Source organism: Pelodiscus sinensis, chromosome 3 (assembly GCF_049634645.1).
Source record: "Pelodiscus sinensis isolate JC-2024 chromosome 3, ASM4963464v1, whole genome shotgun sequence".
Lineage (NCBI taxonomy): Eukaryota > Metazoa > Chordata > Testudines > Trionychidae > Pelodiscus > Pelodiscus sinensis.
The window spans coordinates 184970940-184995370 of record NC_134713.1 but is presented as its reverse complement, the minus strand read 5'-3'; the positions used below and the strand labels follow the sequence as shown (position 1 = coordinate 184995370).

At 44.7% G+C, this 24431-nt stretch overlaps 2 protein-coding genes across 3 annotated transcripts in view; one reads left to right on the top strand and one right to left on the bottom strand.

Annotated features, from left to right (window-relative positions):
* Positions 1–2043, bottom strand: part of WDPCP (WD repeat containing planar cell polarity effector) — a 259086-nt gene extending 257043 nt beyond the window's left edge. For both annotated transcript variants that reach the window (XM_075925595.1, XM_014569024.3), the window contains exon 1: positions 1660–2043. The gene's annotated coding sequence lies outside the window, so the exon portion shown is untranslated. The remainder of the gene's footprint in view (positions 1–1659) is intronic.
* On the top strand, positions 2043–24133 carry MDH1 (malate dehydrogenase 1). Its single transcript, XM_006114072.4, has 9 exons — positions 2043–2284; positions 13728–13826; positions 14264–14360; positions 15979–16154; positions 17622–17744; positions 17898–18074; positions 22330–22443; positions 22692–22781; positions 23496–24133. Exons 1-9 carry the CDS (start codon positions 2282–2284, stop codon positions 23619–23621), a joined length of 1005 nt encoding a protein of 334 aa, XP_006114134.2. The 5' UTR covers positions 2043–2281; the 3' UTR covers positions 23622–24133.
* The last annotated feature ends 298 nt before the right edge of the window (positions 24134–24431 follow it).

Below are 24431 nucleotides of genomic sequence, written 5' to 3'. Positions count from 1 at the left end.
TTGCCCTGCTTCCTTCCAGCGGCTTCTCTGAGGCCCCACTCCTGCTCCAACCTCTTCCCCGAGGCCTCACCCTGCTCACGCCATCTCCCCTCCTCATTCACTTTCACCAGGCTCGGGTGGAGGACTGGGGTGCAGGATCTGGTCTTGGGCCAAGGAGTGAGGGAGGGGCTCTGGGCTTAGCCCAAGGCAGGGGATTGGAGTCCAGGAGGGTTTCAGGGTGCAAGCTCTGGGAAGGAGTTTGGGTGCAGGGGGAACTTACATTTGGGGCAAGAGCTTGGGTGCAGGAGGAGGTTCAAGGCTGGGACAGAGGTTCAGGAAGCAGGTTCTGGCTAGGCACCGTTTAACTGAGATGGCTTCTGGGTGGTGGAGTTAAGGCAGGCTTACTCCTACCCTGGCCCTGCACCACTCCTGAAAGCAGCTGGCATGTACAGTAATGGCTCCATGGCACCATGTGCTGCTCCTTATCTACAGGCACTGAGCCCAGAGCTTCTGTTGGTCACGGTTCCCCGTTATCGATCAATGGGTGCAGCAGGAGTGGTGCCTGCAGGCAAGGACAGCATGTGGAGCATGCTCTGCCTTTCTCAGGGGCTGCCGGGACATGCCACTCACTTCCAGAAGCAGCAGTTACATAGGGATAATTACTCTAGGCACGACAGGATAGGCATTTTAGAACTCACTACTCTCAGAATTAAACATAAGCATAAAAGAGAAATGAAAATTATGAAATGCACAAACCAGTCAAAAACCAAATATAGCTCACTTTGCAAGCAGCAAAAGTAGTAACAACAACCCCTCACATATGTGTTGGGTCGGGAGATGAGTGTGAAGAATAGTGTGTGTTTGTGAGAATGACAGAGACACAGTGTATGACAGTGACAGATTTGCATTGGTAAGCTCCTTCCATCCCCCTCTCTCTGTGTGGAGATAGTGTACACACGTGAGGGGGGAAGGACACCCTGACACAAGCGTCACCACTGTTTTGTCTCCCACACACTGCACAGCAAGCAGAAGGTTCCCAGAAGGTCAGCTCCAAGGCAAAGGGCAGGAGCAGTAGGACAGTGGGTGGAGGGACAATTGAAGTGCCAATGCTTGAAAGCTTCTCGGCAAAACTAGTCAGGATCACCTGTCAGAAGCTCCAAGATCTACCAGTAGCTCCTGATCTACTGGTTGGTGAGCACTGATCTAGATCATCCCTGACAGGTGTCTGTCTAACTTGTGCTGAAATATCTCCAGTGATGGCAATTCTACAACCCCCCCCCCCCCAGGCAATTTATTCCAGTCTTTAACCACCCTGACAGTTCGGAAGTTTTTCCTAATGTCCAACCGAAACCTCCCTTGCAGCCACTTAAGCCCTTTGCTCCTTGTGCTTGTTCAGTTCCCGCTGGCGGGGCTTGCACGGGAGAGTTCAGCCGCAGCGCAGGGTTGGTGCGCCCTGCAAGTCACCACGGCGGAAGGGAGCTGCTGTCCCCATCTCAGGGACCGGCCGCCCCTGGCAGAGGGGGGTCGCTGGTCAGGGTCCTCTTCCCACCAGGGGATCGGCCGGAAGTGGGGCGAGAGAGAGGCCGCAACCACCGCATCCTAGCAACAGTGCTCTCCCGTCACTTAGCAACCAGGGAAACAACCTGCGCGCGCATGCGCACATATCGCGGCGCGCCTCACCTTGTCTCTTCCACTCGCGCGCGGGAACAGGTCACGCCTAAAGCTACCGTTGTTTTCTTTGGCCGCGCATGCGCGCACTCTCGGGTTCCCTCAAAAACAAGACCGAAATCTCTGCACAGAACGACGTCCACCCGAACTCCCGGCTCTTTCATCTCGCGCACGCGCAAAAATAAACGCGGGCCACGCTCCCTCTGCGGCGCATGCGCTAACATACTCGCGGCCTAGCGCCCCCTGGCGGACTACGGGAGGCTGTTCCTCCTTGGGCCTGCTCTGAATGTGCCCGCCACTCACTGCGGGCGCGATTCTGCGCTTGGTGGGAAGGTGCTAAAAGACGGGGCACGAGCCGCTGTCATCACGCCGAGCTCAGTGAGCGGCAGCGAGGCTGGCCCGGGGCATGCTGGGAGTTGTAGTGCTCGCGAGGCTCAGACTGAAGGGAACGTGCGGAGGTGCCGCGAGGACAGAGACTACAGCGCCCAGACGGCAGCGCGGCCCGTTGGGATCTGCCCTCTCCTCCCCCCTCTAATACCTTCTGCCGCGCCATAGAGCTGCTGCTGCCTTAGCTGGGATTAGAGGTGACCCTGAGGCAGCGACACAGCCAGACGAGGAGCCGCTTCGTTCCGCCATGGTCAGTACCGCTCCTTACTCCGCCGGCACGAGGGAAGCCGGAGCGCTTCTCCCTCTGCTGAATGGGGATGGGAACCCCTGCGTGGGGCGCGGGTTCGCCTTCCCGCCTGTGTGAGGGGGTAACCTGCCCGGGGTGCGGCGGAGCAATTCCCCCCCCCCCCCGTCTCGGGGTGAGGGGCTGGGAGGGGGAGCAGATTCCCCCCCCGTCTCGGGGTGAGGGGCTGGGAGGGGGAGCAGATTCCCCCCCTCCCCTCCCGGGGTGAGGGGCTGGGAGAGGGAGCAGATTCCCCCCCTCCCCTCCCGGGGTGAGGGGCTGGGAGAGGGAGCAGATTCCCCCCCTCCCCTCCCGGGGTGAGGGGCTGGGAGGGGGAGCAGGCCCCCCTTCCTCTGTGTGTGTGGGGGGGAATATCCCCTTTCTGCGGTGAAGGTGGGTTTACAGAGCCTCTCTCTCCCCCATATGTGTGTGGAGGCAGTGACCTTGTGCAGTTCCTAGTGGAACAGAGGCATGTGTGGAGTACATGGTGGCTGTGCCGGGGAGGGGGTTGGGGATAGGGCAAGCTGCAGAGGTTCCTGGACTAGGCACCCACGTTTAGGGGTGAGGCACCATCGTTTCTGTGCTGCGGTGACCCCTTATCCTTGCAGCAGAGGTCATGGAGCCTGCAGCCTGGGCCCCTTGAACATTGCTGGCTGGAGCGCTTGCAGAGGGCACATCATCAGTGGCTAGATAGAGTTGCTAACGGTTGGGTAAAATCTTGGTGTGTTTTTGTAGAAACCATCTATAAATTCCTGGAGAAGGGATGAGGAGGTGGGTGATGTTGCTGAAATGCCTTGAGCTGGCTTTGAATGTGTTCTTCAAGGCACAAGCACACCTGAGACTCAAACGGCTCCTATCAGGGCTGCCTGCTTGCTGAAGGATTCAAACTAGCAATTACACTTTTCCATATAGTTTTGTATCTTGATCTAAAAATGTCACAGGTCTAGGGGATCATACCACATGCACTCCTGTGTTGTTTTCCAATTCATTTTGTGTTTGAGTCTTATGATGTTAGGCAAGTTCAGGTGATGTAGTTAGGTAAGAGGGAAGGGGGGCTGGTACTAACCTCAGATATGTGCCCTTGATTTCAGATTTCATTTGTCCTTTCTATGGTGGTAGTGAAATAGTTGAAAAGATATTTTGCCTGCAAAGGCCTGAGAGAGAAACATTCTCATTTCTCTGTTAAAATAGTCACTAATAATATCCCCAAAGGCAAGGAGCTATATCCAGTACACTGCTTCTCTTTATTTCTGGTGTAACAGTTAGGATTGCACTACAGGTGCTCTGATCTTACTACTTGCCTCCATTTCCTCTCCTAAGATGCATTTAGATATTTTCAGGTTAAATAAACGAACTTGTATGATACGGCTTACTGTCGGATTTGTAAATTGCTTGCTTCCTGTTACTATCCAATGTATATACAGGCAGTCCCCGGGTTATGTACAAGATAGGGACTGTAGGTTTGTTCTTAAGTTGAATTTGTATGTAAGTCGGAACTGGTACATATTGTAGGGGGAAACTCTAGCCAAACATTTCTCCAGAGCTCAGTTTTATTCTCCCACACCTCACTTCCCTCAGTCCTTTATTCTCAAGCTGAGGTGTCTGCTGAGAAGCCGTATCTGGGGGCGCTAGCTTTGCGTCTCCCTGATCTGCTGGGGGGGAAGCAGCTAGTGCAGGGTTGCCTCACCCCGTTTGTAAGTAGGGATCCGATGTAAGTCGGATCCATGTAACCTGGGGACTGCCTGTACTTAAGATGACCCTTCTTGTATCCCTAGCCATGGATATGTATTTATTTTTTTGCCCATCCTACCTTCCTTGATCCTAAATCCTGCTGTTTCTGCCCCAGTCTTCTTTTATTTGTATGTCTACAATGCTACTCTAGTGAGTCCCTGTACAAACTTACCATTTTGATCTCCTGTTCATGCTACTCCCACTCATATAAATTGGTGCTAGGAATGACATTGTTCAAAACAAAATCCCTCATGATTTTAGTACTGTATAATTGTTATTAGTCAAATCCTCAGGTATTTTCAAATGTGAATGTTTACATATCTTAAAATGGAAGTTGAAGGAACGGACTCGGGACCACTACATCCACATAGAACTTGCCCATAGCTAGAAACAAGTGCTAAACTATCTGATCATGCTGAATTTTAGCAGAATTCAGTTTTCTGAACTAATTTCTCTACTCAAAAATAGGAAAAGGACTGAGTGAAAGTGAGAGACAAGATGGGTAGAACAACATATTTTATTGGAACAAATTTGTTGGTGGAAGAAATAAGACTTCCGTAGATCTTGAAAGCTTGTTTCTTTGGTTTTTATTAACCAACTTTTGTTGGTAAAAGATATTCCCTCATGCACCTTGTTTCTCTGATGTCATAGAACCAGGGCAGCTACCACAGTACTTCCAAGAGGGAAAGTCTGTCAACCAAGTCATATTGGTTTGATGTCTGACTCTTAAGCTTTCAATGAAATAAAGCTTCAGTAATATTAACCGTGTATAGTATAAGGTGTCTTATAAAGCAAGGTTGGGTACTTCTAAACCTTGAACTGAGCATGGACTACTGTCCTCGTAATCCCATTTTCCTATATTGGGGGAACGCTCCCCTATAAATGTAATTTTTAACTAGTTAACCAATTAACTGATTAACCAATTACATTGGATTTTACATCCTTACTCTATAACCAAGTATTCTTTTAAAATAAGATATTTTGTCTTCCTCCGTCTACAGAATTCTACTTATGCTGAACAATAAAGAGGATGAAGGGGTCTATAACAAAATACTTTATTTGGCACTCTTTTGTATAGAACCAAATACTCCATACACTTTCATGCCTTTGGGGGTGATGGGAGACAGCAAGGTATAAATAGCTTCCATTATATTTTAATTGAACTTATTTTATATGTGTCATCTAACAAACTCCAAAAACTGAAGACTAAATTAGGTTACTGCTCTAGTTACTAGAAAAGAAAAGTATTCTTATTAAAGTTCTGAAGCCAAGTTGCAAATTAAAATGACTATCCTATGTACTTAAGACTCCTTTCTGAAACAACGGACCTCCATGTAAAGGGACATGGTCACCTTGACATCTAGCAAGTTTAAAACAAAACTGAGGCCACCTTCACTCTGCGGAAGATTGATGCGGCTGTGATTATCTTCCAGAGTTTGTTTGAGCAGGTCTCATAAAGACTAGGGATATCAGTGACTAGTCAAGTCACTACTTGAGTAGTTGCTTCTCTTCCCCTCCCTCTTGCTGCTGCTATCAGCAGTGAGGGGAGCTGGCTTAAAAGCTGGTTTCTCCCAACAGTGTCTCCGTGGGGGAGCGGGACAGGAGAGGCAGAAGTGCAGCAGGGGACCAGGCACTGGCTCGCTTCCTGTCCCATGCTTCACCTCTGCCTTTTAAATGTAGTAAGAGCCACCCTGCTCTTGCTGTGTTTAAAAGGCAGAGCCACAGTGGGGTTAGCGCTGCGTTTAAAAGGCAGAGCCACTGCAGCTCTTCAGTTTTCCCCCTTATTGGCTAATTGAGTGGTATATAGAAATTCCATCAACAACTCGATTATCTGATTAAACATAATTTGACCTCCTTAGTAAAGACCCACTAAAGTGAACTCAGAGGATGCCCCTGTCAGTGGCTAGTATGCCTGCTCCTGCAAGGAGTAAGGGAAGCTGACAGGAGTATTTGCTTCTTTCAGCCTTCTGCTGTGGGAACTGGGGGGGAACTTGAATCAAGGTATCTCGACTCCACCTACATAATTAATGTAGCTGGAGTTGCATGTCTTGATTCTGGTGCATAAAAAAGCCTCTGCCTGAGCTCACTAGATTTATATACATGGACAGGGCTCGACAAATAATACAATCTACTCACTACAGGCGAGTAGATTGTAACCCGGAAGAGCCGGGTTCGGGTGATCTGCGCATGCGCAGAATGCCGGACGGCACAGCTGGCAAGCAGGGCTCTCCGTGTTTCGGCGAGCCCTGTACATGGATTTTCTAAAGCTACACCAAACTGTAAGATCTAAGGTTTTAAACTGCAACTTGTTGTGATCCTTGTCAATCTTTGTAACTCTTTGTAATAGGCAGCCACCTTGCTTGTAACTTTCCCTAAGCTGCATTCTCCCCTGAGTGAATGGAGAGAGTGTGAGTGTGTTTGAAGAAGGCCTGGAACAATGGACCACATGGCAATGAGCCCTCACAGTCTGGGCATGCTCTCTGCTGGATAAAGGGAAGTCTGGGAATGCTCCCTGATGACCAGGTGAATGAGTCACAGGCATCATTCAGTCACTGTATAAAGAGAAGGAGCACATGTGAGACACTCTTTTTTTTTTCCTTCCACTGATCCTGAGAAGCTCCCCTCTAGTGTCTTTCCTCCTGACCAGCTTCCCCAGCCATGATGAGCAGACAGAACCTCCAGGATCCACATGCCTTGGCTCTTTCTGCAACCCATATGTCTGTGTAAGTGTGTGATTGCCTGAGGGCAGGAATGAATGGAAGTGTGTGTGTGTGTGTGTGTGTGTGTGTGTGTGTGTGTGTGTGTGTGAGAGAGAGAGTTCTGTCTTCTTTAGCTTAAAACCTTTGGTGGCTGCATTCTCCTCTTTAGATCTACTTAGTGGAAATAAACCCATACTAGTGTAGCCCTGGGTGGTCTCTGGTGAGAATATTTTTGGGGTAACAGATTTGACCTTCCCCGTTAGTTTAGACCTGTCCTGTTTTAAAAGTAGCTTCAGTTGCTCAGTGCAGCTATATCTTGCTGATTTTGTGTGTTTTTGCTTTTAAAAAAAATCACAATAATCCCAAAATGTCTCCTCCCTCCTACCAACTCAGACTGGTTCAGTTAAGTTAGCAGCCCATAGGCCAAGTGTGGAATGGAGGCTGTGCCTCACCAGGAGCACAGGGAGTCCTGCTGGCAGGTCCAGGCACACTGGCCAGGATCCAGCCTGCTGGCACCTGGATGTTGGACTCCAGAAGCCCCATGGCTCTGTCCACTGGGTGTGAGTGTATGGTGTGCACGGGCAGCGTAAGGTGGAGGCAGAGCAGTGGGGACATGGACATGGTAGCAGTAGGTCCTTCACAGGCAAGATGGCGACTGGGTCTGCTTCTGAAACACACACACACGCGCGCGCGCGCGCACAAGGTACATCCACCATCACAATGGGACAGGCAAAGCTAGTAAAAATGAATTAGACTAATTAAAAGAAATAATAGCTTAAGGCATCTGTAATGGGGTTTTCTCTTTTGTGTGTGGACAGCTCCATGATTTTTACAATATTGACAGGTAATACTGTAGTGGGAGCTGCACCTGCCTTAAACCCCAAACTGAGTTTTTGTGGCATTCTCATTTTATTCTCAGTCTTGTTTCCTGTTGCTATGTTAAAGACCTATCCGTGCAAACTGATTCTACTGGGAAATGAGTTAAAACTGACTGAGTAGAATAAAATATTCTGTAATCTGTTAAGTATTCTTAAGTGTTGCTTGTAACAATAGTAGATAAAAATCTGACCTGATTTGTTGAAGTGTAACAATCCAGAGAAACTGTGCCCTCCTCCTCCCCCCATAAAACGATCATGAAATTGGAAGTCGCTCTTTCATTTTGCCAGAAGTGCCCCCAAATGACACTAAGCAATTAATCTGAAGTGATGAAAAGTGCATGGAGGGGAGCACCTGAATCTTGGTGTGCCAGTGTTACATGTTGTCTCATTTCAAAACCTGTTAATGTTCATGTAATTTAGTGGTAAGTTCAATTTTCACTTTTTTTTTAACACAACTGTTACTTTTATTACAACTAGCAGGAAGATCATTATTTTATTAATTCTGACAGAAAACAGATCCCTGGAAGACTAGATATTAACATCTGATACACAGTGGACTTCTCAGATTATATAATGCGAACTCACTTGTACAGTTCTGTCATCTAGCCAGATTCACCAGTCATCAATAAATGTGTAAAATGCTACTTCTCTATCCTGTGGTTCTGTAATAAAGCCATCATTCTTGGAACTTTCTGAAAAAGGAACATAATCATTCCAGTACTCTGAAGACTTGTAGTAATAACAAATGTGACATTAACCTCACATGCTACAAATTGGAATCATTAAAAAAAATGAATATCAAACCATGAGTTATTTTAAAGTAAGATTACTTACATTTAACAATACACAATTACTATAAGAGTGACTGACTCAAATTGCCTATATATTGGAATTTTGATGTTCTAGCCTCCTAGCAATTTTTTGCTTTGTAGCAATCTTTGCTCTTTTTATTTTATATAATGAAATTAGACTGTTTCTAGATAAGTAGCTTCAGATTATGGTTAACATGAGCAGCTTTCATTAGGAAAGTCACAATCTTCTGGGGTGGTATCTCTTAGCCCTAACTGCCAACCTGAGCTTTTTGTTACCTTCCCAATGCTTGAGCTAAATTTAAAAGTTCAGCTGACATAGCTATGCTGGAAAGAACTACAAACATGATTACATGTGAGACCTGACAAGAATGTCCATGACGAATGCAGGCTGTTGACTTTTTTTCACAGAAGGCATAATGCACCTTGCTGCAAAGCTATTAACATATCTACTGTAACATTTTTTCTGTCTGATGCTGTTGCTTTCCAGTTTTGGGGGTCAGCCTGACATGCTTGTAGTTTGACTTCAGTATGCCTTTGTTTTGTTTGCTGGCCACACTGGAAACAGGAATCTTGTTTTAGCTAAACAAAAGCAGCCAAAAGCCAACAGAGTTGGAACTTATAAAGGATATTAAATACTAAAAGGTTCTGTAGCCACATAAAGAGAACATGGAAAGAAGGAACCAATAAGCACAGAGGAGGGATGGCCCAGCAAATAAACAAATATTTTTAATAAGTACAGTATTAATGAGGAGTTAGAGATAGAAATTACCACATGAGAATGTGGAAGTCAACTTCTAGCTTCTCATTTCCACTGACCCAAATAGCTTAATGGGACTAAATCAGCAAGATTAGAATCTCCAACCGAAAATGTTAATGAAATTGCAAGCCCAATAGCAAGGATTTTTAATGAATCTCTAAACTTAGCATGTCTCCTGTCGAAAGGTAGAGCCCCTAATGTGGTCTCTCTATCTATGTAGATTATATTAAAACCTTTTCCTGTGGGATGACAAAATGACATCATCACATCACCCCACCTCCAGCTGGAGTTTTGCTCCAGGCAGCTCTTCTGGCCCCCCTCTCTCCTCCCTGGTGCTCCAGGGAGGCAGGAGCTGTGTGGCCTCTCCTTCACCCTTCCATGTTGCTCCGGGGAAGCGGTGACTACCTACTCCCTTGGGCTCCAGGGAACCATGCAGCCTTCTCCCTCCCTGTTGCTCTGGGAAGGCAGGAGATGCACGGCCTCCTTGGTGCTACATGCGCCCCTGCTGCGTGTGGTGCTCCCTGCACCTGCTCACCCAAGCCCTGAGGCTGCCTGCCTTGGGTTCCTCGGGTGTGGGGGGAGTTTTAAACACGTCTGCAGCAGGGAGGGCTCAGGGTATGAACCCCCACTCACCCAAGCTGAGACTCTCCAGCCCACTTGTGCACTCTCCCCCCTGGCCAGACATCTGCCCCCAGAAAGAGGGGGTGGTTGGTGAACATAATTCTCGGGTGGCTTTCACAGTCAGAGTGTGAGAGAGGGGGGTTGACAAGCATAGTGCGTAGGTGGTGCAACCCCCTAGTCCATTTTTTAAGAAAGGGAGGAGCAGAAGAAACCCAGGAAATGACCTGTCTTGTATTGGAAGTAATTTAGGATATAGAGTTAAATAGTAATTGAGATACAATACAGTATGGTTTTACAAGAGAGATCATGACAAACCAACCTGATCTCATTCTTTGAGAAGATACCTGATTTTTGTTTAAGACAAAGGAAATGCAGTAGGTCTAATATGCCTAGATGCAGTTCCAAATTGAAAAATTACTGGATACATCATCACATCATGGGGTAGAAGAAAATGGGGATAAGGAACAGGTTAACGGATAGACTACAATGGGTCATACTGAAAGGAGAACTGTTGGGCTAGAAGGAGATTATTAGTGGAGTTCCTTGTGGATCAGTCTTGGGACCTTTCTTATTTAACAATTTTTTATTAATGACTTGGGCACAAGAAGTGGGAATGTATTTAGAGGTACTGTCAACCTAAAGGACCAGAATATCATGAAAGAAGATACAGATGACCTTGAAAACTGGAGTAATAGAAATAGGAATTATATCAGCACTCTTTTGAGTGTTATGTAGATATTTGCTGGAATGTCACCTGATCCAGGTGTGTTCCCTTGTGACAACTGCTTGATTGCTGTTATGGTCTCCTAAATTGGAGACTGGTTCAAGCTAATTTTTCAGTGGACATTGTGGAAGAGCATTAATTGTATCCTCGGAAATGTTGGAAGACTGATTGAGAAGCCAAATGAAATGTTCCATTCATTGGCCAAGTGTTTCTTTTTGTCAGTTAAGAACCTGTTGCTCTCGGGTGCTCATACAGAGGTTAACCTGTTGTCCCAGAGTCCATTCACAGCATAAAAGTAAGCAAAAAAGCATTTCATGCCTTTGCAGACTTCTGCTAGTTGTAACCTGCCACTTCCTTTTTCCACCAATGTTTTTTTTTATTTGCAGAAGTCTGTTTTGCTCAGTGATGTGCAGTCTTCCTATCTGCAGAATCCTTGTCCATTGTGGTGGGAAGTGCAGAGACCCAGCAGCCCTCTGGCCTGCTGTTTTCTCCCTGCTGGGTTGCTTTGCTTCACCACAGTGGCGGGAAGTGGAGCACCCCAACCTGCTTCATTCCCTCCAAGTGATGCAGGGCTGAAAAGGAGCAGGGGTAGGGAGAGGCCCTGACTCCTGTTGCCATCCCATGCCGGGCCCTCCAATAATCCCCAACTTGCATCTTTCAGGGGAGGAGGTTTTGGGAAAGGGGTACAATGGGGGCCTAAGTCTATCATCTGACTAGCAGTTGGTACTCTCAGGATGCAAGTGAGCCTTAAACCATGGAGAATAGTGAGAGATGTAGCTGTGTTAGTCTGGTGTAGCTGAAACAAAATACAGGACTATAGTGCTACATAGTCCTGTATTTTGTTTAAACCATGGAGAAATCTTCACCAGATAATATAACTGATAATGTGTCAATATTTTGAGAGAGGGTGCATCCAGTTTGTCTTATGCTTGTTGAAATAGTATATTGATTATGATTAGATTGCACATGTTGCATTTGGAAAGTAGTAGCAAGCTGCCAGAGTTCATGTTACCAACTCCGTTATTATACACAGGGCTCGACAATCTATGTGGCGAGTAGATTACAACCCGGAAGAGCCGGGTTCAGGCAATCTGTGCATGCACAGATCACCGGACAGCGCGGCTGGCGAGTGAGGCTCGCCGCAGCTCGGCGAGCCCTGATTATACATATGGGTCACCTTCCCTGGGCATTGTCACACTGGTATAAGTACTTTCATATCACACTAAAGCATTTGTCTGCCTACCCAAGACAAACCTTCCTAGTGTAAATGGGATCTAAAACAAAGAAGTTTTACTTTTTTTTTTTTTTTCTTCCCCCCCCTCCTCCCTTCTCTCCTCCTCCCCCCTCCTTGCTGTTCTTTGCACTTGCAGCTTAACATTAAACCTAGGACAATGGTCTCCAACCTTTTTAACCACAAGATCATTTTTTCAATTTAAGTGCAATGTAAGGTCTACCTCAAACCCAAATTCCCTTAACCCACTTCCTTCCCACCACTTCTTTGAGGCCTTGTCCCTGCTCCACCTCTTCTCCAAGGCTTCACCCTGCTCACACCATCTCTCTTCTTCCCCTACCTCACTCACTTTCACCAGGCAGAGGTAGGGGGTTGGGATGCAGGCGCTGGTATTGGGCCAAGGAGTTTGGAGCGTGGGAGGGGCTCCAAGCTTATCTATGTGGAGATAGAGTACAGGAGAGGGGAGAGGAGGGACACCCTGACATCATTCCCCCCTCTTCTCCCTCCCACATCCTGCACAGCAAGCAGGTGACTCCCAGTGGGGCAGCTCTTAAGGCAGGAGCAGCATGACATTGGGTAGAAGGGCAACTGAAGTGCTAGCGCTTGATAACTTCCTGGCCAAATCAGTCAGGATCACCTGTCAGAGGCTCTTAAGATCTACCGGTAGATCCCGATATACTGGTTGGTGACCACTGCCCTAGGAGATTGGTCTGAGGCTGTAGGGGAATTTGATGTAACACACATTACCCTTTGCTCTGCTTCTGGAGATGTGGAGTAATTCTTGGACAGTGGAAAACCGCATACACATCAGCCTTTTGCCTGCTGTTTTGTTGTATATCACTTGAATTGCTACATAATAGGGATGTTAAATATCGATTAATTTAATAATCGTGTAACCACTTTAGATTTTACAGTAACACAATTAGTCCCGGAGGCAGGGCTGATAGGCAGGCAGTGCAGTCCTGGCCCTGCTCCTGGGGGGCCCCCCTGCTGCCCCTATTTATAGGGGACCTGGCCTCTCTGAACAGAGACTACACCAGCATCCCATGAAGCACCTGTCTGCAGTGAGCCCGGGCCTGCCTGAGACAGGCTGTTCCACTGCAACCTTCTGCCTCTTTTCCCCCGACCTCTTCTCCACCCCCCCCCCCACCCCCCCGGTGCATCCGTGGGAAACAGGCAGCTCCGTGGGATCTGATGCTCATGGGAAGCCAGCTTAAAGCAAGGTGGAGGGGGGGAATGTGTGTAGTTGATTGGATTAATCGATAAACTTGGTTTTATTAGTTAATCCAATCGTGTAGTCGACTACACACTGATACCCCTACTACATGGGTTGGTGTTTTATTCATGGCTCCACCAGATAATTAGGTTTGCAGTATTCTACCAATATACACTTGCAAGTAAATCTACAAATTTCTGTAATGAGAGCAGTCTTTAGTATGATGCAATTCCAAGATGCATATTTTGACTATCTCCTGAAACTTCTACAGTATTTCCAATAAGCTTGGAGCATAAGAACTAAGCTGTAGTCTAAAGGAATGTTAATGAGTCTGAAGTGCCTGTACTTTAAAAAAAAAGGGGGGGGGGGGGAGCTGTATTTTGCCCTGACTTTAAATTTTTCTGGTCTTCCTTTAAAAATAGTCCCCACAACTCTTCTGTACAGAGTGCAAACAAGTCTTTAAAACCCTAGAAATAGAAATATTCCAGTTGCAGTCTTTTGGCTACCTTTCTGCAGGTGTGGTCTTCTCCCAGAATACTGTTGAGAGTATTGCTGTTGGTTTAAAATAGAAGCAGAATCCTAGGAATTGACTATGTGCTAGGTTTTGTACATGCTTGGATCCAGAAATATTAAAGATTTGAATGTTATTTCTACAATAACTGCTGAAAATGTTTACTGGCTCTCTAATCAGGGAAAACTGTATTACCAGCAGTGTGTTAACTGAGTCTATTTCTTTTACAGTCTGAAGCAATTAGAGTCCTTGTGACTGGAGCTGCTGGTCAGATCGCCTATTCTCTGCTCTACAGCATAGCCAAGGGTGATGTCTTTGGCAAAGAACAGGTAATAAACTTGATCTTCAGTTGAATTGAACTATCCCTTGTCTTATTCAACTGTAATAAAGAAACTGAATTCAGTGCTACAGTCTTTAAAATCTCTTAAGTCCCTAGATAAACTTGAAGTTAAGTTTTTACTATGAGCCTTCACATGTCATACAAAGACATAAGTTACTATTCTGAATGTGCAGTGAGCCTGAAGAGAAGAAATGAAGCCTCGAGTTGTTCTGCATTATGCTTTTGTACGCATTCAGTGCAGAATTGTAATGCTGCCATTAGTCACTCTGTCTTAGTAAATGGGCTGTTTAAATGTTCCCACCTCTTCCAAAAGGTCTAATTTCATTCTGGCTGCAGGATGAAATAAATGAAAAAACGAGTGAGCTTACACTTTTCAATATGCTTTTAAATTACTTCATTCACACTACAGAATGCATTCTTTCTCAGCCTCTTGTTCTTATGCTGCTGGATATCACTCCCATGATGACTGTGTTGGATGGAGTAATGATGGAACTACAAGACTGTGCCCTTCCACTGCTGAGAGGTGACCAAAAGAAATACATGCTTTCTGAAAGTTAACTTAGCTTGATAAACTGCAAACAGTAAAAGAAATAGGATCAACTTTTTAAATGTGTTTGTGTGTCACCTACAATACTTGCATATGCAAAAATGATCATTGTATACATAATATCTGGGAGTTTGGTCTGTTCAAATGTTTCTCAAACAGGTCTGTGGACCCCTGGAGGTCCTGCTGATGAACTCTTCCCCTTTCCTTCCAGTGCCTCCTGCATGCCAGGGAACAGCTATTCAACAATGTGCAAGAGGTTCTGTTAGAATTGCCGGGCATCTGATTTTCAACAGCACAGTAGAGGGCTAAGGCAGGTTCCATACCTGCCCTGGTTCTGCACAGGTCGTAGTCCCCGCCCCTCCCCCTCCCCCATCCACATTAGCCAGGAACCGTGACCAATTGGAGCTGCATGCATGAGGGCAGGCACATGGTGCCTCACTGACTGCCCGTGTGCCATGGGACCTGCCCCAGCCCAGAGTCGCCTCCTGCACTCCAAACTCTTCATCCTTGGCCCTATCCCAAAACCCATATTCCCAGCAGGAGACCTCATCCCCTCCCACGCCTCCGTCCAAGCCCAGTAAAGGGATTAGGGGGTCAGGGAGAGTAAGCAACGGAGGGAGGGGGCATTGAGTGAGACAGGGCAGAGAGTCCCTGAAAAATCTAATTGGGGGTCTTCAGGTTGCTAAAGTTTAGAACTGCTGGCCTATACTATTTAACCGTTAAAAGTTATATATAAGAAGTGAGTTATATATCTGGCAAACAGTTGGCTGCTTGTACTATTGTATCATGATAGGCCTCTCAGCCAAGAAGTGAAGTAGCTTTTATTTTTCATGCCAGTGCTTTTTTCTGAGAAGGTTACAAAAACCTATAAAACCACTGAAAAAATGAAGACAAAATTGAAAAATGGCTTGATCAACTTGTCTAACAAGCTATGGATTCTCAAGCATAATCTCTTGTGGAAAAAAGCGAGTTAATGGGCAGTGCTGTAGTTATTCTAGTCAGAGCTCGACAAATAATACAATCTACTTGCCCATGCGAGTAGATAGTAACCCAGAAGAGCTGGGTTCGGGCGATCTGCACATGCGCAGATCGCCGGATAGCGCGGCTGGCGAGCGGGGCTCACCGAGGTTAGGCGAGCCCTGATTAGAGTAGCTGATCAGTAAATCAAATGATCATTGATCGGTTGATAAAATTTCCCAGACATTGTCGTTTTAGTCAGTCTTCTCCAGTGTGAATTAATATTACTGGCTATTGAGGAAAAACTCATTTACATAATATACAAAAATTTGATGCCATTACATGGGTTGGGAGGTATGTATGCCTACTTTGTATAGGGTACATCAAAAGATACAGGCAAACAAATGAGAATACACAGTTCATTCATGTTAGGAAGCTGCCAATACCCCACTGACTGTTCTTCTTTACAATAAACCATGATTAAACTAGTAAGTGTGGGCATCTGCTCTCTGGGTGTTTCTTTGTTATGGCTGCACATCTGTTCAGATCACTTCTGTTTAAGCGGTGAACAATGAGCCATAGAACACTCAAAGATTGCTCTGTTACTAATTCTCTCTCTTCCCTCCTTTGCTTACAGAGGTCATTGCAACAGACAAAGAGGAGGTTGCATTTAAAGACCTTGATGTAGCCATTCTGGTTGGTTCCATGCCAAGGAGAGAGGGCATGGAGAGGAAAGAGCTACTCAAAGCAAATGTGAAAATATTTAAATCCCAGGGTGCAGCCTTGGACAAGTATGCCAAGAAGACTGTCAAGGTGATTTACAGAAACTGTATTTCATTTCTTAATTGGAAACTCTTAACCAAGCAGCTTAAAGATCCAAAGAACTGTAGTGGAATACAGATGTAGTAAAAGGACAAATTTTGTTTTATGGAAGTCTTTCTTATCAAATCTCAGATGCTTTATATTGGACAAAGCCTAAGGGGAGACCTCCAGTTAGATCCCCTAGCTGATCTAGGGAATGATCCTAGTCTCATCATTTCTCCTCATTTACAAGATGATGAACCATTTTAGAAGTAAGAGTGTGTAGTGTCCTTCAGTTAATCTTCAGGGGTGGGGAGCAGTAGAGTGAGGAGAGATGGTCCTTCTCTCCATAATCTCATAGGCAGATGAAACTATGCAGAATTGATTCATCTGAAATAGAAACCTGTAGCTTTCATTGAATGACTTCAGTATCAGTCAAGTAAGTCACATAAAATGAAAATAGTCTTTTGTTTTAGGTTGTTCATTTTTTAATGTCAGTATTTGAGAGGAGTTTTTTAAAACTTTTTTTTTTGGGGGGGGGGGTGTCTCTTACCAGTAGTTCAGGCACTGAATAGAATCTGGTGGTTTCCCTCCCACAGCTCCTGATCTCATACTTCTGCTCCCACTGTGCTTTGTAATTGATTTCAATATCTACTTCCTATGCTGATGAATTTTCTGCTGGGCCTACAGCTTTATTCAGTGTTTCCTACAGTTTAAATAAAAATTAGCACCAACTATTAGAGTAATGGGAAGCTAACTAAGAAGGAAAGGAAAGTTCTAGATCAGCTCACTAGATAGTACCAAGCTCCGTAGAGCCTCCAATAGATGAAGAAAAAGTAATCTGTTCTGTCCATATTAATAAAAGGGGGTGACTTTAATTTGAGGCTCAGCATCTTTCTTCAAATAGGCAACTGTTGCTTTACTCATAATTATGATCACGTTAAAACAATATAATCTACTAGTACTACCTTAATAGTAAACTTTACTGTGAGAGAGGAGAGCAGAAAACAAAGAGCTAACTAGTTTATATGTATAGTCTTCTGACTATATTAAGAGTTTGGGAGGATTTTTTTGTGTGTGGGGGGCGGGGGGAGAACTAGACGAAAGGTCAGCAGTGTAGACATCCAAAATACTGATCTTCCCCTTTACTATAGGGGCACTTGTAAAGAAACATTTAAAAAGAATGGTGGTTCTGTGATTCTATATTTATATCTTCTGGGTGTATTAATTTTTAATAAAGGACTCTAAATTAGTGATTGTATATGATAAGTTTGGGATTTAAAGCAGAGGTTTTTTGTTTTTCATGACAGCTTCTTTGGAGAAAAGCTTTTTCTTTACAAACAATGAATGTTGTGTGTTATCCAGCTGAGGGAAGTGAATTTGCAGAAATTGTAGCTTAGCTGAAAAGCTGACTTTTTTTCCCTCCTTCCCCCCCCCCCCCCTCCCCGCCGGGCCCACTCCCTTTCATTGCCTTGCTAGGTTGTGGTGGTAGGAAATCCAGCAAATACCAACTGCCTGACTGCTTCAAAGTCTGCTCCCTCAATACCAAAGAAAAACTTCACCTGTCTGACTCGTTTGGACCACAACCGAGCTAAATCCCAGGTAGGAAGAATCCATCCAGGGCTAGAATACCCTCTGATATGTCTAAACTTAAAGCTTTTTCAAAAAGTCTGCTAAAATTAGATGTACTAAACACATAAAGAGAAGCTGAAATTGGTATGTTCCATATCTTATTTTTTTCTAAATTCAAATTAGATTGCTCTGAAACTTGGTGTATCTGCTAATGATGTGAAGAATGTCATCATCTGGGGGAATCATTCCTCCACTCAGTATCCAGATGTTAACCATGCTAAGGTAAAGGTGAAAGGAAAGGAAATTGGAGTTTATGAAGCTGTAAAAGACGACAGCTGGCTGAAGGGTGACTTCATCACGGTAAGACTTTCTTTCCGTTAGTGCTCCCTCAATGCAAGTGGACAACATTGTGCTCCTGTTAGATTAGCTCTGACTCAGTGTAAAACACTAGTATTAATAATATTATACACAATGGAAATCTTACGGGAAACCTTAGCAAAGCAGATCTTTAGGCCTACTAAAATTATTTGTCTTCAAATAGCTTGTCAGATTAATCAGATGTTCATAGCTTTAAAGCTTGTGGTCCTGTTCCTGTGGTGCTTCCTCTCTGAGAACTCTTAACTATCTGGATTTTTTTTTTTTTTTTTGTTGAAATGATCAACAACAGTGATCAGCTCATGTCAGGAGTCAAAATTGCTACCTCTGGGTGTTATCAGGTATTCTAGCCTCTGCAGGGAGAGGATAGTTCACTTTTCAGTAATTCTATTCCATTGAATTGAGGGCTCTTCTGGATAGCCTGATCATCACTTTTGGAGAGGGGTGTGTGTGTGTGTGTGTGTGTGTGTGTGTGTGTGTGTGTGTGTGTAAAATATAAATATATAAAAGTAAAACTACCATTTTCTAACTAAGAATTCTTTGGTTTGACTGAGTTAGAGTGCTTCTCATAAAGAATTGTAATTGCTTATGCTACCTTCTAGCTTGTTTCTGGGTGCAGATTGTTATGCTTGACTTTAAAAAGGGCCCTTTGCTTGCTCTATAAGGTTATGAGGGAAGTCTCTCTTTCCCCTCCCCCAGTTAAGTCTAGGGAATCCAGCACCTTCACTGTGAGCATATAATAAACAAGAGAGCTTCTATTGCTGGATCCTTGACTCTGGTCTGTTGCACACTATTGGGATAGGCCCTCAGGGTCAATGTTCCATGTAAGATGTGCATTTCTGCAGCTGCCCCGCTGATTAGCACCCATAGCTAGGTTTTTTGTTTCTGTTGGTGGTGGTGCGTATTTGCACATATGTTGGTGCACATGGATGAAAGAGAAAAGAATATTGCTCCTGGGTATGGTCTGTGTATGTGGTGGGGGGTTTTTTCGGGGAGGAGGGGGAGATATTAAGAATTCAAATAGGGCATACTTGTAGGGCTCGCTTCCTATGAGATTAGGTAGGGTCTTTGAACAGAGTCAGTGAACAAATTTTGGCTGTTAAAAATATTGCATATGGATGTCTGTCTCTCTCTCTCTGTGTGTGTGTGTGTGTGTGTGTGTGTGTGTGTGTGTGTGTGTGTGTAATTCTCCCCCCCCCCCCCCCCCCCGCAGCAATTGGCATTGTTGATCTGACTTAACTGTCTTGGAAAATACTCCAGAGAGACAAATCTTCAGGCAGTATCAAATGACTTGACAGCATTTAAAATAGATTTAATGTAATAACTTGTGGGACACAAAGGTTGATAAGCAGATCATCTTTGTCTTTAGCTGCCCTCTAAACTATCAATTTATACTATAAATTAACCTATATGTAAGTCCCTACTTAACATGCAATATTGCAGAAGTCACAGATTTCACAGTACAGTAAACTTCCGATAAACCGGCACCTTTAGGACCCAGGGGATGCCGGATTATCAGATACAGACTATCGGAAGGGGGGGCTATGAGGGGTTTAGTGTGGTGGGGGGGGGGGAGATACCACCCCAGCCCCTTCATAGCCCCCCTTCTGATAGTCTGCTCTGCAGCAGCTGAATCGGGATGCCTGCAGCAGAGCATCTGGGGTGCTGCCAGGTTGGTCCGGTAGCGCCGCCCCTTGGCGCTGCGAGACCAACCCGGCAGCACCCCGAATGCTCTGCCCCAGGCGTCCCCAAGTCAGCCGCTGCTGAAACTGACCAGCGGCTGATTCCGGGAAGCCCGGGGCAGAGCAGCTCTGCCCCGGGCTTCCCGGAATCAGCCGCTGGTCAGTTTCAGCAGCGGCTGACTTGGGGACACCTGGGGCAGAGCATTTGGGGTGCTGCCGGGTTGGTCCCGTAGCGCCGAGGAGCAGCGCTATGGGACCTACCGGCAGCACTCCAGCTGCTCTGCCCCCGGCTTCACCGATTCAGCCACTGGTCAGTTTCAGCAGCGGCTGAATCGGAAGCCGGGGGCAGAGAAGCTCCAATGGTCCAGCTGCCCGGAGCACTTCCAGGTTCCTGATGGTGCCGGACCATCAGGAGTGCCGGACCATCAGATGCCGGACCAATGGAGTTTTACTGTATTAGGCTTTCACTGCAATTTTGTTAGGTGGGCAGCTGACAGCGGGATCAGATTTTTCCAAATTACTGCAAATAATAAAGGTACACTATTGGTTTTTTTCCCACAATATTCCATGTTTTGTCTGAAATTAAGCTACAATTATTTGACAGTTATCCTGCAGTTTAAATAGGGCCTAACCTATAGACATCAAAAAACCTTCACTGAACTGAAAGTGGTACAGGTCACCTGATGTATGTGACACTTGAATCAATTTGGTGCTTTTGAAAGATGCTGTGTTGACAGCCCAGTGGGACAGGCTAGAAACGTAGCAGTGCAAGCTTCCCACCCGCAGTAGTGTTGGCCTTAATGCTTGCGGAACTTTTCTAGTCTCTGTTCTACTTCGGTATTACAATCCTGCCAAGGAGTGACTGTATCTGTCATAATTGAACTGAAATATTTTTCTTTCCAACATGAAGTGTTTTTAGCTAAGGCAATACAAGATACTCTCGCCCTTGACAACTATTCTTGGGGGAATTTCGTGCCAGAATATTAAAATATTGTGCCAAATATTTTAAAATTCTGCATATTCGTCAAAACACAATCACAACAGTTTCATTTATTTTAGCAAGTAATTTCAGAATACTTATCGGCTACGTCTACACTGGCCCCTTTTCCGGAAGGGGCATGTAAATTTCACCTATCGTAGTAGGGAAATCCGCGGGGGATTTAAATATCCCCCGCAGCATTTAAATAAAAATGTCTGCCGCTTTTTTCCGGCTTTTAAAAAAGCCGGAAAAGAGCGTCTACACTGGCCCCGATCCTCCGGAAAAAGCGCCCTTTTCCGGAGGCTCTTATTCCTACTAGGAATAAGAGCCTCCGGAAAGTAGGAATAAGAGCCTCCGGAAAAGGGCGCTTTTTCCGGAGGATCGGGGCCAGTGTAGACGCTCTTTTCCGGCTTTTTTAAAAGCCGGAAAAAAGCGGCGGACATTTTTATTTAAATGCCGCGGGGGATATTTAAATCCCCCGCGGATTTCCCTACTACGATAGGTGAAATTTACATTCCCCTTCCGGAAAAGGGGCCAGTGTAGACGAGCCCATCAAGTGTGTCCAAACAAGAATACAGACAACAAATAATTCAGAAAACGTTTGACAAATTCTTCACTAGGCATATTAATACAGAACTTTGAGTAATTCATTTATACTAAATAGGAATGTAAAATCCCATTTAACTGGTTAACCAATTAAAAGGAGGGGTGGGCCAGCTGGAGCAACCCCCTCCCCACCGCTGACAGTGGGTGCTTCGGCCAGGCTGGAGTGCCCCTCACCTGTGATGGCCCCCGTGGCAGGTGGGGAGCTGTTCTAGCCCCCCTGGCTAACTGGAACCAGTAAGCCTCACCAGTTAAGGGTGAGGTTCATTATCATTCACATCCCTAATACTGAGATACATAAACATGTTTCCTACACCCCTCAAAAGTAGTGGAAAGGCTTGGGGGAGACACAGAAACTAAGGGAGAGGGAAATAACTGCTGAGAAGAAACATGGGAGTTGAACCTAGAGGATTGAGCATAGATGGGGGAAGTGTGTGTGTGTGTGTGTGTGTGTGTGTGTGTGTGCGCGCGCGCGCATATGCATTGCCCCGTCTCAATATTGTCAGTCCTCTAGCTTCTATGCTCTGTCACTTTGTGCCCCCCTTAGTAACTCTTCTGAACTCTAATTTGTGTGACATGCCCCTCCACAGCATCCTAGCATACCCTGCTTTCTGTCCCATAACCTATACCTGCTCACGTGTACCCCTGGGCAGGGCATTGTTAGGAAGTTAACCTTTCCCTCCTTCACCTAGCTACTCCCTCCCTTGAGCCAGCTGCCCTCTCTTCTGCTACTGCATCAGCCCCCTGGTGGGTGAAAGGTATAAATGCATCTTCCTGTTGTTCCCCATCAGAATTGGTTATTCTCTGAAGGAGAGGGAATCTGCAGAGGACATTAATTTTGCACTTGCACAGTGTTGCAGAATTCCTCCAGTAGTGACTAGATCACAAAGACATCACTTGATTCTTAAACCTTCTGTTATTTCTTGACTATGTGCAAATGAGATGTCCAATTTGGGTTGTTTTTTCTTTACTACAGACAGTTCAGCAGCGGGGTGCAGCTGTTATTAAGGCTAGGAAGCTGTCCAGTGCAATGTCAGCTGCCAAAGCCATCTGTGACCATGTGAGGGACATCTGGTTTGGCACTCCAGAGGTGAATATTGTTTTGACACATATATGGAGGTGTGCTCTTGATTAATCTTTTAAACTCTTGTGTTTTAATGTCCTTCTGGAGTAACACTGGGTACGTTAATCGGTCTAATTATGAGTGACAGATATTATTACACATTTGGGACTAACAAATGCAGCAAGACTTTCTCTAGTATAGTTTTCTGAGAGTAATTAAATTTGTGCCCACTGTAAGCAAGGAGGGAACTATTTATCACTAAACTTTGTTTTCAGGGGGAATTTGTTTCCATGGGAGTCATTTCTGATGGAAATTCCTATGATATCCCGGAGGATTTGGTCTATTCATTCCCTGTTGTAATCAAGGTAACTAGACTGCTTAAATCAATCAAGGTTTAACTAAGTATCTTCTGAAGTGACTTTGTATACAAAGTAGGAGATTATGTAGATTTCAGTGGAAGCATTTTAGGATTTGGATCATTGGTGCTGTGAAACAGGCTTTCAACATACTTCTTCCCTCTGAAAGCTGGTCAATATACTCACTGTTCCACAGCTTGAGCTGTCAAGTGAGTATTGGATGGCTCCAGAAAAGCATAGTCGAAGTGCAGGGAGGAGGAGGCAGAATACACTGCAACTACCTTTCTAAAATGAATTCTGAAGAAAAATATTAATGCTCTTATGACTACTAAGGTAAAGAGAAGTTAGATGTGTTTATAACAAAATAAATAAAATAAAAGTCCATCTCTCACCGAACTGCTTCCCCACAGTAAGTTTGTTTGGGAATATTTGCAAGTAAACTTAAAATACCTTGTAACTTTTTATATAGAATGGGATTTCTCATTTAGGTAGCAAACTCTAGTCACTATATGACAGCTGACTTCTATAGAAACCAATCTGCTCTACACCATCACTTGGTTTCAGTTTGAGCAAGCATTTATCGAGTTTCTCCCAGTTCTGGACCAGAGATTAGCATTTGTGTTCAGAGTTGTCACTCATTTCATTGTAGTACTTAAACTGTAAAATTAAGTGCTGCTTTTAGACTATACAAGATTTGTTCTCATACAGACTAATTTTCAACAGGATAAAACCTGGAACTTTGTTGAAGGTCTTCTAATTAATGACTTCTCCCGAGATAAGATGGATCTGACTGCAAAGGAGTTGTTGGAAGAAAAGCAAACTGCTGTGGAGTTTATTTCCAATGCATGACTACGTGATCATCAAGATCTAGAAAATCCCTTAAAAACTGAAGAGTCTAAAAGTCGTCTATAAATCTAGAAACAAATGCTGTTGCTGTATTCAAGTTCACTTTGTGGCAGTCCATTCGTTTTAAAGGTCACATGCTTCCTGGTACATTATAACTATTATCTAGAGTTCTTTGCAATTAAATATACAAATAATTCAAAATCTGTTCAGCTTTTTTTTGACCAAAACTTGTCAGTTCAGTACTATGTTTTCTGTATTAACTGGAGAATAGTAAAAATGCAGTCTTGTTTAGAAATTGGTACTAGTGGCATTTGAATTATTATATAAAGATCAAGATTCGAGTGGCCTAATTTTGAAAAGATAAACATGCTAATTCTCCTTAAACTAGTACTTTCTTATCTTAAATCCAAATAGGAAACTAGTTGATGGATTCTCAGAGTATGTACTGTTCACTCTGGTTACACTTTGCTGTGTTTGTAATAGAAACATTAAAGTATGGCTAATTGCACAATGGATACCAATCACATTCTCCTTTTTTTTTTTTTCCCCTCTAAACTTACTTTGCCTCTGTAAATTGTGTGATGGGCAGGATATCTTTGGGCAGTTATAACTGACAATTTTGTAAAAATATTCTCTTGTGGTCAACTTTGAGTTGAGGTAGAAGAGGAAAGGTTAGAGGTCAGTTTTGGGACCAATTCTGTTCAATATCTTCCATTTAGATAACAGCATAGAAAGTATGCTTACAAAGTTGTAGATGATACCAAGATGGGAGGGGTTGCAAGTGCTTTGGAGGATAGAGTCATATCTGAAAAT

Coding starts and splice junctions, on each gene's coding strand:
- MDH1 (XM_006114072.4), top strand. Junction 13,827..14,263: donor ATGTCTTTGGCAAAGAACAG/GTAATAAACTTG, acceptor ATTCTTTCTCAG/CCTCTTGTTCTTATGCTGCT. Junction 17,745..17,897: donor ACAACCGAGCTAAATCCCAG/GTAGGAAGAATC, acceptor AATTCAAATTAG/ATTGCTCTGAAACTTGGTGT.